The 18,361-nt window shown below is 43.5% G+C and overlaps 1 protein-coding gene across 1 annotated transcript; it reads left to right on the forward strand.

Annotated features, from left to right (window-relative positions):
* Positions 1-3,208: 3,208 nt before the first annotated feature.
* Positions 3,209-18,068, forward strand: LOC139448156 (uncharacterized). Its single transcript, XM_071229674.1, has 10 exons — positions 3,209-3,247; positions 3,622-3,827; positions 5,416-5,529; positions 6,822-6,980; positions 8,162-8,298; positions 10,198-10,297; positions 13,279-13,379; positions 14,001-14,164; positions 14,588-14,728; positions 17,835-18,068. The coding sequence occupies exons 2-10, from the start codon at positions 3,645-3,647 to the stop codon at positions 17,942-17,944; spliced, it is 1,209 nt and encodes a 402-aa protein (XP_071085775.1). The 5' UTR covers positions 3,209-3,247; positions 3,622-3,644; the 3' UTR covers positions 17,945-18,068.
* The last annotated feature ends 293 nt before the right edge of the window (positions 18,069-18,361 follow it).

Below are 18,361 nucleotides of genomic sequence, written 5' to 3' on the forward strand. Positions count from 1 at the left end.
ACAGCAATGAATACAGCCTGGGGGAAATAATTTGGAAAATATCTGTCGACGCCCAGTTGATGATATACATGGTTTGCAAGTCCTGCAGTCGACCGAAATCTCCACTTGAAATCCATTTTGTTTAGGAACCGGATGTCTTGTTCGTTGAGCGATTTTGATTGGACGATGCATAGACTCGTAAGTCCAGCCAAAATGTAAGTCCATAATTGCAGCCTAGTTCGGCAAGGGTGGAAATTGGTGAAGTGTGTATATTATGAATGAGTGAGTATGATTTTACGCCGCTTCCGCAAAATTCCATCAATATCACGGCGGGGGACACTACGAGTGATTTAACAATAGGTTACCCGACCGCCTCTGTACGTTAAGAAGAGATGTTTCTTATGTGTACCAATTAATGACAAAACTAACAATCAGTCACGTGTCACTGAAGAGCGTCTTTATTCTCATCACGATATGCTGCACATGATTTCCAAACTCTACACGCTAATCCAGCACGAGACAAATGGTGCACATCAAAATCATGGATCTATGACGTCACATGTGATGCGTTCATGAGCTTCGGTTCACATCACATAACAGTAAGCAGTGCATCGAACCAATCCAAAATCTCTTGAATATGAGTAATTATTACATATATTAACCAATTTTTATAGTATTCGCGTTTCTTTGGGCGGTGTGTATAGTATTTCTCTCATACAGGAAGCTGACAATGAAAGTATATCTGATTGTTACTTAACCCTTTTTAGTTAGTGGCGATAGGCCACCTACTGAAAAAATACTAATTGATTAGTAAAGTCAACTAACATGTTGGTGCCTGGGTGGACATTGAAATTCACTAACGAGTAAGGTACTAACTGGTTCGTAAACTTTGCAAACGATCAGTGTTGCCCTGTATGCATGTAGACCCTGGCAGGGCTGTTAGAGGTGTCGCGGTGTCCTGACGAAACCTGGACTCTATGAACGGTATACTGTCCATGTCTCAAGCCATACGTGCCTGAGGGGCAGTCGGGGAGCCTAGTGGTTAAAGCGCTCGATCGTCACGCCGAAGACCCGGGTTCGATTCCCGATATGGGTACAATGTGTGAAGCCCATTTCTGGTGTCCCCCGCCGTGATATTGCTGGAATATTGCTAAAAGCGGCGTAAAACCATACTCACTCACTCACTCTACGTGCCTGACGGTGACGCCGAAGCACAAGTGGGTGTATCGCTGGACGACGGGGCTGGATGTGGTGCTCCATTAATTGGTCTCAACCCTGGAACTGTCCGTGCAGTTTGGTGTCGATTCCTTAGATGCACCGACCGAATATGGTTGTCTTGTGACGTCACACGTGGACGAAGTCATGAGTGTCGCCCTTCTGTAGATAACGTCTCCAAAGAGATGATATTGTTTCGATGAACATTAAAATTTCTGGCAATTTCGTTTTGCGCTATTCCTGTTTGCAGCATACCTAAGGCGCGTAGCCGTTGATTTACGGCTTGCTGCAAATTGCGTAATTAACATTGCGTAAGCGTTATTTACAGTTAAAGGTGAGGTGAAAAGGGGTTTAACGTCGCGTCCAAGATTATTGCACTTATATAGCGACGTGCATGTACGTGTGTGTGTGTGGCTGCTTGTGCTAGTCCAGACTGATGCCGATTTGTAGTGCTAGCACACTGCGATACCATGCCGCAGTTTAACATGAATACCCCACTCAGACACAGTAAACTGACTCCGAGCCGACCAGTCCTTGTTTTAGCCCCTTAATGCCGAGCGCCATACAGGGTAACAACAAGTACCATCTTTTAACGATCGAACCCCGGACCTTCCGCTCTCCGGGCGGACGCTCTACCACTAGACCACGGAGACGGTCATTTACAGTTAAACAAAAGTGCTTTTATGATCACCTGATAGCTAAACAAACATTGTGTGCTGTTCACATACAATTACTATATGTGCGAGTAAATTCACAGTTACTTTTTCAGTTAGGATATATCTCTCAGTCGTCTTTTGACGTCATATCGGAAATTATCGTCATGTCTTGCTTGTTATTTCGGGTATCGAGCTTTATACATAAGCATTCAAACCCATTTTAAATACAATTCTAACGTTCAGATGTTAGATTTTATTTTGTTTGTTCACAGTTTACATAAACCTGTCGTTGCACAGTACTTTTAGCCCTGTACGAAAAAAAAGTGGCGAAATTTGCTGGGTTTTTTTACGCATAACAAAATCTCGAAGATTTCCTCATCAGTTGTTTTAATATATATTTGCATCTAATTTTCCATCCTCGGATATTCTACAGTCCTGCGTTATTTTTTATAGTAAGTGGTGGAATTGCACAACGTTCGGAATTTATAACCTGCATAAAAAAAAAATAACCCGGCAAAGGTATTATATGGACGTTACGCATGCGCTCCTAAAACCGGATAAGGTACAGATTCCTACCACTTTTTTTGCCAAAACAAAGATCTTAGGATGTCCCATTATACAGGTCACTTCAGAACGATATTTCATCCGATGCCCGTTTTTAGGTGAAGTGACCTTTGGCTTCCTCAATCAGTAATAGCTAGGTAATCCGTAAAGTAGGCGATGCTCGTGGAAATCCAATCTCATTAAAATCAGATCTTAGTTCTCCCTGTGCTAAACAAAGTTTAGCGGTAGCGAAAACTCAGATCTGATTTTAATGAGATTGGTGGAAACCCCCTGCCCAAGGACTTCGCCTCATCTCGCCGACTGCACACAGTTTGTGTAACCGGCGCAACAGAGGCAGGTGACCAGTCCAGCTGAAAGCGCTAAGTTTGCAGTGCGTACTAACAGTGGAACCAGTATAAACACCGTATAAATTACTGTAAATAGTTTTTATGTTATCACATAACTCTTAAAAACATAACATACAAAACATATTTTTTTAAATTCGCGTGTAAACATTAAATTATGAAATCATATATTTTGTCTCTTACGATATTCCTATTTCGTTGTTTGGGAATCTATGTTTTTAATATCCAAGGGCAGATAATTCTCAAACTATCGTCCCCTGGAAGACCGCACTTATTTTACACATTTTGTCACAGAGCAACTGCCTTTTTAAGTTTCACTTTGGATTTTATTTAATGCCGTTAAAATATGCAATATATCCTAGATATTCCCATTACAGCATGTGGTAACAGTGACACTTCTTAAATATAATCAATTAAACTTTCACGAACATGATGTTATCTTGCTGAGAGTGAGAGTTAGAAGGTTGTTGAAAGTGTTTCCTGTATGATGTAAGTTGAATCATATCTGGCGATATATTTCACGAATAGTGTAACAAATGGTATACGGCGTCTGTTTCCTAAACATCGTCTGTTTGATTACAACAAATATCTCTGTTATGACAGATAGATTCATTCGATCATGGAGCTGAATGTGTTCCACATATCAACAGAAAAATAGCTGTCCATATTGACATTAACCATCTCTATATATGTATGGGACATTTGAAAAAATAATCAATTCCGAACAAATTCATGACCCACTGTATTCACTAAATTAACATAAACATGCTGTTTCAACTACGACAGTGCTGTACTGATCTGTAATGCCCTGACCCTGATGTGGAACCTGCTATCTTCACTATCTGTGTGATCTCTGTATCAAGGTCAACCAGTATAGACTGAGGGAATGAGGTCAAGTGTAGCTGTCTTCGTCGGGACACAGACAAGCCATCGTTGCTTTCAAACGTTGAAGTTGGAATCTTCCCAGATCATTTATCAAAGAGTTCAGAATATGACAACATTTCTTGAACCCTACGACCCCCCATCATGGGCAAAAGATTTGAAATTTACACCCAAGTTCCGAGTACAGGTAACAGATTAAATTAGAAACAAGCACACTGGCAACCGAAACAAGTTTGATTCAAGTCTTTGTTTGCCAGCTCAAGTTGTTTGATGTATATTAATCTATCAGTATATCATTATTATCAGTACACTAGACAATATATCAGTTAATGATTATACTTTCTTTACACAGAGACATTCTGTCAGTTAATAATCATACTCTCTTTACACAGAGACATTTTGTCAGTTAATAATCATACTCTCTTTACACAGAGACATTCTGTCAGTTAATAATCATACTCTCTTTACACAGAGACATTCTGTCAGTTAATGATCATACTCTCTTTACACAGAGACATTTTGTCAGTTAATAATCATACTCTCTTTACACAGAGACATTCTGTCAGTTAATAATCATACTCTCTTTACACAGAGACATTTTGTCAGTTAATAATCATACTCTCTTTACACAGAGACATTTTGTCAGTTAATAATCATACTCTCTTTACACAGAGACATTTTGTCAGTTAATAATCATACTCTGTTTACACAGAGACATTTTGTCAGTTAATAATCATACTCTCTTCACACAGAGACATTTTGTCAGTTAATAATCATACTCTCTTTACACAGAGACATTTTGTCAGTTAATAATCATACTCTCTTTACACAGAGACATTCTGTCAGTTAATAATCATACTCTCTTTACACAGAGACATTCTGTCAGTCTAAACATAGAACATATAGCCCCCCTTTAAATAGATCACAATAGAACAAAATTTATGTCTGTCTACCTTTTTTTCATAAAGTTTAATTTGTTATTGTTTAATCATGACAACGCATTAATGATTTTTATGTTTTATGTTTAAAAGAAAATATTTAAAAATGTATTATTTTATAATGTTTATTGTGATACATTACAGGGTGTAAAAGGCGACTGTGCTTGTAAGAGGCTACTGTGCTTGTAAGAGGCGACTGCTTGTAAGAGGCGACTGTGCTTGTAAGAGGCGACTGCTTGTAAGAGGTGACTGTGCTTGTAAGAGGCGACTGTGCTTGTAAGAGGCGACTGTGCTTGTAAGAGGCGACTAACAGAATCGGGTGGTCAGGCTCACTGATTTGGTTGATGCATGTCATCGATCCCAATTGCGTGGATCGATGCTCATGATGTTAATCACTAGATTGTCTGGTCCAGACTCGATTATTTACAGACCGCCGTCATATAGCTGGAATATTGCTGAGTGCAGCGTTAAACAACAAACCAACCAACCATTACCAAGATTTGTCAAGACCTGCTCAGTGGCCAGTATTCGCCCCCAGGTCCCCAGTAAATGACTGAATTTGAATAAATAATGTCCAAGTTCCTGAGAATTTAGACAAATACGAACATCTAATTTTGAACAAAATTACAATTTTTTCCCAATTGCCTGCAAAGGTATTGGTTTGGAAATACGAAAAGATGATGTGTTTTGAAATTTAATGGTTTGTATGAATATATCAATAAAACAGAACCAAACAAACTATATCATGAACCATGGGAAGGGGGAACCTGAAGATTCCATCCACAGTAGTTCTACATTTAGAACTGTAACCATGGTAACAGTTTGTGCATTTTTCAGCTGGCACAACCAAACACCCCTATTCACAAGTGGAATATTCCAGGTGTTCCAGAACGTTTCAGCATCCACATCAAGCGGGACGACATGACAGGAGGTACTCTTTCTGGGAACAAGGTTAGAAGTCGAGATCACTTGAGTATATGCATGAACTATGATGTGTCACCATGAGGGCATTGTTACGACTGCCACTCTAACTTAAGAAAAATCACAGCCATCAAACAATGAAACACAGGTCGGCCGGAGTCAGTATGCTGTGTCCTGAGTGGGGAATTTATGCTATCAGTGGGCTAGCACTATATAACTGGTAGCCACACACACGTGGTAAGCATGTTAAGTGAAATAATCTTGAATGTGATGTCCTTACTTTGATATCCTTACTTTGTCAGTGTAGCAGGGTGTGGATTCATCCCACAGATGACATCCTTATCTTGTCACTGTAGCAGGGCATGGAGTCATCCCACAGATGACATCCTTACCTTGTCAGTGTAGCAGGGTGTGGAGTCATCCCACAGATGACATCCTTACCTTGTCAGTGTAGCAGGGTGTGGAGTCATCCCACAGATGATATCCTTTCCTTGTCAGTGTAGCAGGGTGTGGAGTCATCCCACAGATGACATCCTTACCTTGTCAGTGTAGCAGGGCGTGGAGTCATCCCACAGATGACATCCTTACCTTGTCAGTGTAGCAGGGTGTGGAGTCATCCCACAGATGACACCCTTACCTTGTCAGTGTAGCAGGGTGTGGAGTCATCCCACAGATGATATCCTTACCTTGTCAGTGTAGCAGGGTGTGGAGTCATCCCACAGATGATATCCTTACCTTGTCATTGTAGCAGGGTGTGGAGTCCATCTGTATCAGGCCATTATTAGATTTTCAACCTTGCCACCTCAATGCAAAATTGTTATTAATTATGATCCCATGACAGACGAAAAAAGTATTTTAAAACATTCATGCGTCATGTGAACCACATCCATCAACACCTGACATGCTTCATGCACATCAAAACCGCCTCCGTGGTCCAGTGGTAGAGCGTCCGCCTGGAGAGCGGAAGGTCCGGGGTTCGAGCCCCGACCGTATCATACCAAAAGACGTTAAAAGATGGTACTTGTTGTTACCCTGTCTGGCACTCGGCATTAAGGGGCTAAAACAAGGACTGGTCGGCTTGGAGTCAGTATACTGTGTCTGAGTGGGGTATTCATGTTAAACTGTGGCATGGTATCTGAGTGTGCTAGCACTATAAATCGGCATCAGTCCGGACTAGTACAAGCAGCCACACACACACACACACGTACATGCACGTCGCTATATTAGTGCAATAATCTTGGACGAGACATTAAACCCAATTTCACCTCATCTCAACTCATGTACATCGATGCCTTGAATTATCTTTTTCTGTTTCTGTCCAGGTCCGGAAGCTGGAGTTCCTCCTCGCCGACGCCATCGATCAGGGCTGCAAGCACGTGTGCACTGTGGGAGGGATTCAGTCCAATCACTGTCGGGCCGTGGCTGTCGCCGCACGGCAGCTCGGTCTTGTACCACATTTAATTCTACGCAGCTCCGCCAAGGTATGAGCTGCTAGTCTTCCAGATAACAGCTCAGTCTGTTTGTAGTGAGTTTCTCGTATTGTCGAAAGAGGCAACTAACAGGATCGGGTGGTCAGGCTCGCTGACTTGGTTGATGCATGTCATCAATCCCAATTGAGTGGATCAATGCTCATGATATTAATCACTGGATTGAGTGGTCCAGGTTCATTATTTGCAGACCGCCGTCATATAGCTGGAATATTGCTGAGTGTGGCGTTACACAACAAACCAAATTGTATGATTTAGTGCTGTGCTGCTTTGAGGGGCGGTGGGGTAGCCTCGTGGTTAGGCCGAAAACCTGGACCGGGCGGTTCCTTGAAAGAAGATTTTGCTCAATTTGACTTACTTTCGTTTTTATCTCCCTGGTTAAAAAAATGGGGGGATATAGTGATCAGCATGTCCTTCTGTCCCTCAGTGGTCCGTTTTCAGTTTCTGGAGCAAAACTCCTAAATTGTTAAATACCGGGTACTACTTGTTGAAACTTGCTATACAGATCAGTCTAGTCGTGAACTGGTGCCTTTTGGTGTGTTTTGATTACTACAACGTATTTGTTATATTTTAATTTTTTTTCATGAGGACAAGTTGAACTTATATTGAAAATAAGGGTTGTGCTCGTTTCCGGAGCTGAACTAAGAAAACTTCGACTATTTCTTGATGAAACTTGTTATACAGATCAGTCTAGTTGTGAACTGGTGCCTTTGATGATGTGGGATATTTTTATGTTTTTTTGTGGTATTTTGACTATAAGTTTGACTTTACTGAAAATGAGAGACATGCTCGTTTCCAGGGCAGAACTCCAAAGCTGTTCAGTATTTCTAGATGAACTGGCTATACAGATCAACCTAGTGGTGAACTGGTGCTTTTTGATGGTTTGAAAAACATTGTAAAAATTGAACAGCATTATTTTTTCACTGTACTGAAGGTATCCAGTGGCAATGAACCAGACATGGGGAATAAGTTGCCAAACTCCATTCCCTTGCACCAGACCGGGGAGGTGGGGGGGGGGAGGATGTCATCTGATGACTCTTGCTAATGCCATGAACAAATCTTAATGAGATTATGCTGCTAGACATCGGTCTAAAGTGTCAGGCTCACCAGGAATAACAATTATATAATAGCCAGTGCTGTGGCTGTGGCATGATTCTGATTGTTTGAAATTTCAGTCAGCCTCAGATATTGGTTGTGATGGGAACGTCCTGCTGAACCGAATGTGTGGGGCACACATGTACGTCGTACCCCGGGCGTCGCCGTATCTCCCTGAACTGAGACCCAGACAGGAGAGACTAGCAGAGATTATTAAGTGAGTGTACAGAAGGGCGGGGCACACATGTACAGAGGGTTGGGCACATGTACAGAGGGCGGGACACACATGTACAGAGGGGGTGACACACATGTACAGAGGGTGGGGCACACATGTACAGAGGGGGTGACACACATGTACAGAGGGGGTGGGGCACACATGTACAGAGGGGGTGGGACACACATGTACAGAGGGTGGGGCACACATGTACAGAGGGGGTGGGGCACACATGTACAGAGGGGGTGGGACACACATGTACAGAGGGGGTGGGACACACATGTACAGAGGGGGTGTGACACATGTACAGAGGGGGTGGGACACACATGTACAGAGGGGTGGGGCACACATGTACAGAGGGGTGGGGCACACATGTACAGAGGGGTGGGGCACACATGTACAGAGAGGGTGGGACACACATGTACAGAGGGCGAGGACACATGTACAGAGAGGGTGGGACACACATGTACAGAGGGGTGGGGCACACATGTACAGAGGGGGTGGGACACACATGTACAGAGGGGTGGGGCACACATGTACAGAGGGGGTGGGACACACATGTACAGAGGGGTGGGACACACATGTACAGAGGGTGGGACACACATGTACAGAGGGGATGGGACACACATGTACAGAGGGGGTGGGACACACATGTACAGAGAGGGTGTGACACACATGTACAGAGGGTGGGACACACATGTACAGAGAGGGTGTGACACACATGTACAGAGGGTGGGGCACACATGTACAGAGGGGGTGGGACACACATGTACAGAGGGGTGGGACACACATGTACAGAGGGTGGGACACACATGTACAGAGGGGATGGGACACACATGTACAGAGGGGGTGGGACACACATGTACAGAGAGGGTGTGACACACATGTACAGAGGGTGGGGCACACATGTACAGAGGGGTGGGGCACACATGTACAGAGGGGGTGGGACACACATGTACAGAGGGGTGGGACACACATGTACAGAGGGTGGGACACACATGTACAGAGGGGATGGGACACACATGTACAGAGGGGGTGGGACACACATGTACAGAGGGGGTGGGACACACATGTACAGAGGGGGTGGGGCACACATGTACAGAGAGGGTGGGACACACATGTACAGAGAGGGTGGGACACACATGTACAGAGGGGTGGGACACACATGTACAGAGGGTGGGACACACATGTACAGAGGGGATGGGACACACATGTACAGAGGGGGTGGGACACACATGTACAGAGGGGTGGGACACACATGTACAGAGGGTGGGACACACATGTACAGAGGGGGTGGGACACACATGTACAGAGGGTGGGACACACATGTACAGAGGGGATGGGACACACATGTACAGAGGGGGTGGGACACACATGTACAGAGGGGTGGGACACACATGTACAGAGGGTGGGACACACATGTACAGAGGGGGTGGGACACACATGTACAGAGGGTGGGACACATGTACAGAGGGTGGGACACACATGTACAGAGGGGGTGGGACACACATGTACAGAGGGGGTGGGGCACACATGTACAGAGGGGGTGGGGCACACATGTACAGAGGGGGTGGGACACACATGTACAGAGGGGATGGGACACACATGTACAGAGGGGGTGGGACACATGTACAGAGGGGGTGGGACACATGTAGAGAGGGTGTGGGACACACATGTACAGAGGAGGGGGGGCACACATGAACATTGTATCTAGAAAGGAGGGACTGACAGAGATTCATGATATATTTGACCTGAGTCTTAACATTGTTTTCATTCTCCTGGGAGCCCCTCATCCTGTGATGTTGAAGCACGGCAAGGTTGATGCCAGCAGTGGTGTCAGTGAAGAATATTGCTGAGTTAAACAACAAACAAACAGAAGCTGAGGTGAATATTATGTTTCAGGAAGCAGACTGGAGAGTCGACTTACCTGATACCAGTCGGGGGGTCCAACAAAGTGGGGCTGTTCGGCTACATCTCCGCCTTCCAGGAACTCCAGGCACAGGTACCGTCTTCCCCTGCCACGCATTTCTCCTTCCTACAGACTTCTTTTTGAATTTAAAAAAAAAAAATATTGTTGGTTCAAATTCATGTTTTAATTTCCTCAAAATGAAAAGTCGGTTGGAAATTTTATTTTTTTAAATAAATTTGATGCAGGTGTTTTGAAGATAGATTTTTACATAATTTTACATAATTTATATACATTGATAGTAATGGTAGACAATGGTTTAGAAAGCCTGCAGTGATGCAGGTGTTAGATGTTTACCGTTTTGGTGAAACCCTCGAGAACAGGTGTGGTGGTGACATAATCAGGGCGAACCAGGATTCGAACCCACAATCATAGGTTTCTGGCGTGCCCAATGGACGTAACTCTGCACAGCGAATTGTGCCACCCTGGATGAGTGGGCCTCCCTTGTCCCCTCATCAAGAGAAAGGTCCAGAGAAGGGTAGCCTAGTACTTAAAGCGTTCGCTCGTCACACTAAGGCCTGGGTTTGCTTCCACTTGTCTACCCCACCGCCCCTACGCTCCATATACAAGTAAGGAGTTTAATACTTGAAGACTTGGTCAGCAGAAAATATAAAAGAAATATCAAGCATAGTTGGAAAACTGAATAGTACTATAACACGTTTCAATAAGGAATGGAATTCACTCTCAAGGTTGTTCATTGATTTGCATACATGTCTTGGAAAACATGCTAGTTATTGTAGGAAGCGCCAGTAAAATCCCTACTTTCAGTCACTGACTGGAGTACTTTTTTGTTTTTTTTGTTTGTTTGTTGTTTAACCCCGCACTCAGCAATATTCTAGCTATATGACAGCGGTCTGTAAAATAAACGAGTCTGGACCAGACAATCCAGTGATTGACATCATCTACTGGACTACTTGAGATAAAACAACTTTGTACCAGCTTCTTGCTTTCATTAACCTCAATTTCTTCTGCAACCCAATGTGTACCAATGTATCCCTGGCTGGGCTACGTGGGATGCAGTTAATAATCAAGGTCCAAGCATGCAACGGGAAAAGGATATTTTAAGTCTTGAAGACAAACAGCCATGTTTGTTTGTTTGTTGTTTAACGCCGCACTCAGCAATATTCCAGCTATATGACGTCGGTCTGTAAATATTTGAGTCTCGACAGGACAATCCAGTGATTGACATCATGAGCATTTGGGATACGGTGACATGCATCAACTGAAACCTTATGATAACGTTGACTGTTTTCCAGCAGCTTAAGGCTACATCTGGTTGGGTACAATACTGAATCAATACGTTTCCAATCTGTATGCAAAAGACTGATAGGGTGAGTGAGTGAGTATGGTTTTATCTCGTGATGAGTGAACGCTTTAACAAACTAGGCTACCCCACCGCCCCATATGCAAATATGTCCGTAGAGTCATTATGATATATCAATGTGTCACTTTCTTTCGTATGTACATTGGGCGTCAGTTAGATGCAACATGACCGTAGCTAACTGTACAGTACCAAAGCTGCCAGAGTTCCTTCTAGTTAAAACCAATGATAACCAGTGTTACGGCTTTGTAGACGTGGCTTGCATTTCACTGATGACAGGTCCAGGAAAGAGGGTTAGAAAGGCTTAGAGCTTAGTTTACACCAATGTATTGAATGCTATGTTAAAATACCTCCTAATTTGAGAAAACAAGAAATTGAGTTTTCCCAGTTTGCCTTCAAAAGGGCACTTAGTTTGAATCCCTGCCTAGTCTGACCTTTCTGATCTAATACAATATTCTTGTGATCATAATTCAGGTGAGCTACAGAGCTTTGTGGCCCTAATGTCCACGTATGACATTTCCTTATCTAAATGTGACGTATGACATCTTATCACACAAGCGTTGATTGAACCAATAGGAGTGACCTGTATCTGTTGTACCTTGCTTCTTCGAAACCCAGGAGGGGGCACGGGTGGCCCAGTCGTCTAAGGCGCCGCGATTCGCTGTGCAGAGTTGCGTCCCTTGGGCACGCCAGAATCCTATGATTGTGGGTTCGAATCCTGGTTCGCCCCAATTATGTTTCTAGGTTTGTCAGCACCATACCCGTGCTCGTGGGTTTCACCGAAGTGGTAAACGTCTGAGACCTGCATCACTTCCGGCTTTCCTCCCACATTAAGCTGACACGCCGTGATATAACTGGAATACTGTTAAAAGCGGCGTTAAACCAAACTCACTCACTTACTCATAACCCAGGAGTGCGACGTTAAAATTTTAGACTACATGTACATTCAAATTAAGTCATGAAACAACAAATGCATGTATGTAGGTATGTTGATTTCTCGGGCTTTGAGGAAATGGCAGTAAAGGGGTCTGCTTTTAGAAGATGCAAGTACTTGAAAACACTCTTTTAGGACTTTTTGTTATATTTCTTTGAGTTCTTTATCTAATCTGATAGCTCGCAGTACTGCAGGTACAAGTGAAATGTTCTGAATCCAGATATCTGTTTTTTTATATTGGACCGCCTCCGTGGTCAGGGTTTAGATCCCCATCCGCAAACACCCAAAATGTGGTTAAGAGATGGTACTTGTTGTTATGCTGCCAGGCGCTTGGCATTGAGGGGCTAAAACAAGGACTGGTCGGCTCGGAGTCAGTATACTGTGTCTGAATGGGGTATTCATGTTAAACTGTGGCATGGTATCTCAGTGAGCTAGCACTATAACATCGGCATCAGTCTGGACTAGTACAAGCAGCCACACAAACACCCACACATGCATGCACGTCGCTATATACGTGCAATAATCTTGGACGCGATGTTAAAAACCAATTTCACCTATCACATTTTTCATTCATCGCGCAAATGTCCAAAACGTGCAAATGCTAAAGAGGAAGAGAGGCTTGTTGTCAGTCCAATTGGTTGACCAATGAAAACCAATTATTTCTAATGATGTTGCGAAGAGAGGGTCCAAACACTCTCTCTCCTCCCCTCCCTCCTCTCCAACATTTACCGATGTTGACTGCACTTTTAACATCACATTCAGGGGGCACTGGAGAAGTTCGATGACCTTGTGTTCACATGTGGCAGTGGAGGCACAGCGGCCGGACTCAGTATCGCTAACTACCTGACAGGTAACACGCTCAGGTAAGACCGACAGTGATGACCTTGTGTTTATGTGTGGCAGTGGGGGCACAGCGGCCGGACTCAGTATCGCTAACTACCTGACAGGTAACACGCTCAGGTAAGACCGACAGTGATGACCTTGTGTTTATGTGTGGCAGTGGGGGCACAGCGGCCGGACTGAGTATCGCAAACTATCTGACAGGTAACACGCTCAGGTTAGACCGACAGTGATGGCCTTGGTTACATCTACAGTAGTGTCCTTGTACACTGGAAAATAAAATACATTTCTATCCCTTCATGTAGTCCGAGTAATAAAACAATGCCTAGCAGAACAATAAATAATATTTAAACGGTAAATAAACATGTCTGGTGATTTTTTATCTCAAATTTCGAATTTGTACTGACGAAGTTTCTCATCACTCGTTCGTTTGCCGGACTTCGCTGAAAGGGCACGGTGTAATTTTTTTCTGCGCATAATATTCAAATTTCTTTTTTTTCCAAAATATTGAACCCGCTAGAGGGGGGTGCGCATTATACATGGGTGCGCACTATACTCAAGAAGATACGGTAAATACATCGGTTATCAAAACTCTGGTACACCTCAATTAGGAAGTAATCTATTTTTTGTATTTTCACTTGTAGATGTCATGGGTTCCTGGTCTGTGACGATGACGTGTATTTCTACGATCACATCCAGCAGACGCTGGAGGAGGTTGGCCTCCCCCACGTCAACGCCCGAGACATCGTCGACATCGTTCCTGGGTACAAAGGGAAGGGCTATTCCATCTCCACGGAGGAGGAGCTGGGTGGGTGTGGCATGTCGTGTATCTTACACTGGAGCCCACTGAGTTGCACATCATTATCTCACAAGATGCTTAGCATATCTACAAAGTCAAATACTCCTGTGAATATCCGGGTTATTGTCTTCAGCAACCCATGCTTGTTGGAGGAGGCGACTTATGGGATGGGGTGGTCAGACTCGCTGACTTGGTTGATGCATGTCATCGTATCCCAATTGCGTGGATTGATGCTCATGGTGTCAATCAATGGATTATCTGGTCCAGACTCAATTATTTACAGACATTTAGCTGGAATATTGCTGAGTGAGGCTTAAACAACAAACAAACAAACAAACAAACATATCGCAGCGTTGACTGGACAGTATTTAGAGCATCACTTTGTTTTCCCCGACCTCATGTACAGATGACGACACAATATCCACATTGCAGATTTCATCACCGATGTCAGCATTAAGTCTGGCATCATGCTGGACTCCACGTACACGGGGAAGGCGGCCTACGGCATGGTGCAGGAGCTCGCTGCCAACCCACAGCGCTTCAGAGGGGACAGGCTCTTGTTTCTTCACACAGGTAAATTCAAGAGGGGCAGGGTCTTGTTTCTTCACACAGGTAAATTCAAGGAGGTCAGGCTCTTGTTTCTTCACACAGGTAAATTCAAGGAGGACAGGCTCTTGTTTCTGTTTTTTCTTGTCAGAGTGTGTTGTCAGCACCGTTGCAAATGATAGAATAAGTACATGTATTGTTATAGACCTCCATTATGTAAATGAGGCATTACAAATTGAGTTTCATAACTTGACATAATCCATGATTGTTTGAAATTTTACAATATCTTCCGGTTTCTTTCTGAAGATGATTGGACCTACAATGAGAGTGTCTTTTGATATCAGATATATCGACATTTAGTGACAAAAGTCTTTAGACAAAAGGGTGAGATTCTATTTATCATAAAAATCTTTCTTCCAACATTTTTCATTTGTAAAAAGTAATAACCAGTGTCTTGAATGTAAAAAGTCCAGCCATTTAGCTTCAGTGGCTGAGAGATTCATGGTAACTGATGATGGCACAATGGCCTGCAAAGCATTGTGATGCAATCTCTCTGCAGCGACATCTCCAAGAACAAGCATTATCTCTTAAAATAAGATACCTACGCAATACATCGCAAAGAACAATGAAGGAGGAAGCGTTGTTTCTTTCACGATGAGACATTGTTCTATCATGACATCATTTCTGGAGATTCGAAAAGGTTCTCGCAGCTCGATGACGTGATATCCTGGACGATGTTATTTTTGAGAGGGGCGTGTCTAGGAAGTTGTTTGCCATAGATGTAGCTTGGCTACACAGATACACGCAGTGCCCGAGAGATCACATCCAAAATTGAGGATTGTGAGAATATGCGGGCAATTCCAAACTTAACCCACTTGTTCATAAAATGGACTTGTCCAACATTTCTGAGGTCAGTTCTATTCAGGGAGTCCATCATTATAATTTGTGTAAATATTTTTTAAGCTTGTACTTTTTACAAACATCCTAAAGAGGCTGTACATAATGTTGATATCTCACATAAGGAATCGTTTATCGTACAATAAAATATCAGAGGGAGAAAAAATCACTCGGGCCTGTGGCCTCATGGTTTATTCTCCTTGCAGTGTTTCATTGTATGATAAACAACTCTGTCTCTCCTCATAATTTCTTAATGAAAGTCAGTTTTTGATGATAAATCCATACTTTCAGTCACAGGCTTGTCTGGTCCAAACTTGATCAGTACATGCCATCAGTATCAATCTGGAATATTCAGCGTTAGAAACTGGCACTAGTCCTGTAGTCCTGGCCAAACTGCCCAATAGTTAAGGTACCATAAGGACAAGTAGAAACTGGCACTAGTCCTGTAGTCCTTGCCAAACTGCCCAATATTTAAGGTATCATAAGGACAAGTAGAAACTGGCACTAGTCCTGTAGTCCTTGCCAAACTGCCCAATAGTTAAGGTATCACAGCGTTAGAAACTGGCACTAGTCCTGTAGTCATGGCAAAACTACCAAATAGTTAAGGTATCACAGCGTTAGAAACTGGCACTAGTCCTGTAGTCCTTGCCAAACTACCCATTAGTTAAGATATCACAGCGTTAGAAACTGGCACTAGTCCTGTAGTCCTTGCCAAACTACCCATTAGTTAAGATATCACAGCGTTACAAACTGGCACTAGTCCTGTAGTCCTTGCCAAACTACCCAGTAGTTAAGGTATCATAAGGACAAGTAGAAATTTGTCATTTTTTTTTTTTTACTTTATATTATCATTATAAGGACTAGTAGAAACAAATGATTTAGTTTCTACCACTGAATATTGCCAACTGTTGTGTTTAACAACATTCTGCCGCGTGGAGGCCTCTGTGGCTGAGTGGGTTAGTTTGCTGACTTTGTGTGCCTCACCCTGAGAGTGTGGGTTCGAATCCCGGATGGGACTCAACCCAGAAAAGTACTAGAATTTGTACTTTACTAGGAAAGTGATATCCCAAATATAACATTTGTTACATTCTACCATGGATTTGGAAATATCTGACTGGTCTTTGAGAGGTACCAAATCACAACAACCTCAGATTTAAATACCCGATTGGACAGAAGCCTCACAGTGCAATCTAATATTTATATAAATTCAATGCTGTGTTTTCCGTTCCAAATTTAATTAAGCACAGTTACTTTAACAGGTAACCATTCTCTAGATTGAAAACATAGTCTCCAACTTCACTCCCTAACACACTCTCTCATTTGGCTGTAATGTTTGTGTGAATGATCATTTACAGTGTGAAACGCATTTTCCATTGATGTCCATCCAACACTGTTATCAAGAAAATAGCAATCATTAAAAATTACATACCGTATTCAACATAATAAGCGCCCTGGTCTTGGTTGATGCATGTCATCGATCCCAATTGCGTGGATCGATGCTCATAATATTAATCACTGGATTGTCTGGTCCAGACTCGATGATTACAGACCGCCGTCATATAGCTGGAATATTGCTGAGAACGGCGTTAAACAACAAACCAACCAACCAACTTAATTATGGGCAATAAAATTCTGGAAAATATATCTGTCGTGTATAATACGCACAGACTTTTCTTTTGTATCATTTCAGGCTGTCGGCATAAACAACGAAATTTACGATCTTTTAACTCAAATAATATTCTTATAAGAGCCCCCTATTTCTAATTTTGAGAGCGCCCTGGGCGCTTATTATGTCAAATACGGTATCATTTATTAAACAAAAAAGATCATGTAAATGTTTTGGGACATGTGGTGTAGTGAAAACTGAGCATACACTTTCACAAATCATCCCCAGAAATATTCATGATCCCTTACTTTATTTGTTCAGTATATATATTTTGCTTCAAACTGTTGGGGGCATGGAAGCCCCAGACGTCTCACGCTGCAATTTCTCTGTGCAGAGTTGCTTCCCTTAGGTGTACCAGAAATCTATAATTGTGGGTTCGAATCCCTTCACCTTGATTATGTTTCTACATATGTCGGCATCATATCCATGCTTGTTGGTTTCACCAAGATGATAAACGTCAGAGATCTGCATCACTTCAGGCTTTCTTCCCACAACATGATATGTCAGAAGTACTGTTTAAACCAGCATTAAACCCATCTCACTCACTCACTCACCGTGTTGATGTTGCAGGTGGGGTGTTCGGACTGTTCGATGGCAGGATGGATGCTGTTCTGAAGAAAACTGACTCGGAAACAGACAGCATCAAGATGTGGCTGAATAAAACCAGTGACCCATCATGATGAAACCCACATTGGCTGCATCCGGACCAGGGCTGGGACCAGTCCATTTACTACCCGGGTACCCAACCCCCTATTACCCGACCCTACCCGGGTACCCACCACCCTATAACCCGGCCCTACCCGGGTACCCAAGGCCCTATTCCCCGACCCTACCCGGGTACCCACCACCCTATTACCCGACCCTCCCCGGGTACCCACCCCCCTATTACCCGACCCTACCCGGGTACCCACCCCCCTATTACCCGACCCTACCCGGGTACCCACCCCCCTATTACCCGACCCTACACGGGTACCCACCCCCCTATTACCCGACCCTACACGGGTACCCACCCCCCTATTACCCGACCCTACACGGGTACCCGCTGTAGGTCTCAAGAGATAGGTCCAAATGTTCGACTGGGAATAGTTCGACCGTAG

The sequence above is a fragment of the Haliotis cracherodii genome, unplaced genomic scaffold, assembly GCF_022045235.1.
Source record: "Haliotis cracherodii isolate W230 unplaced genomic scaffold, xgHalCrac1.p SCAF_7, whole genome shotgun sequence".
Lineage (NCBI taxonomy): Eukaryota > Metazoa > Mollusca > Gastropoda > Lepetellida > Haliotidae > Haliotis > Haliotis cracherodii.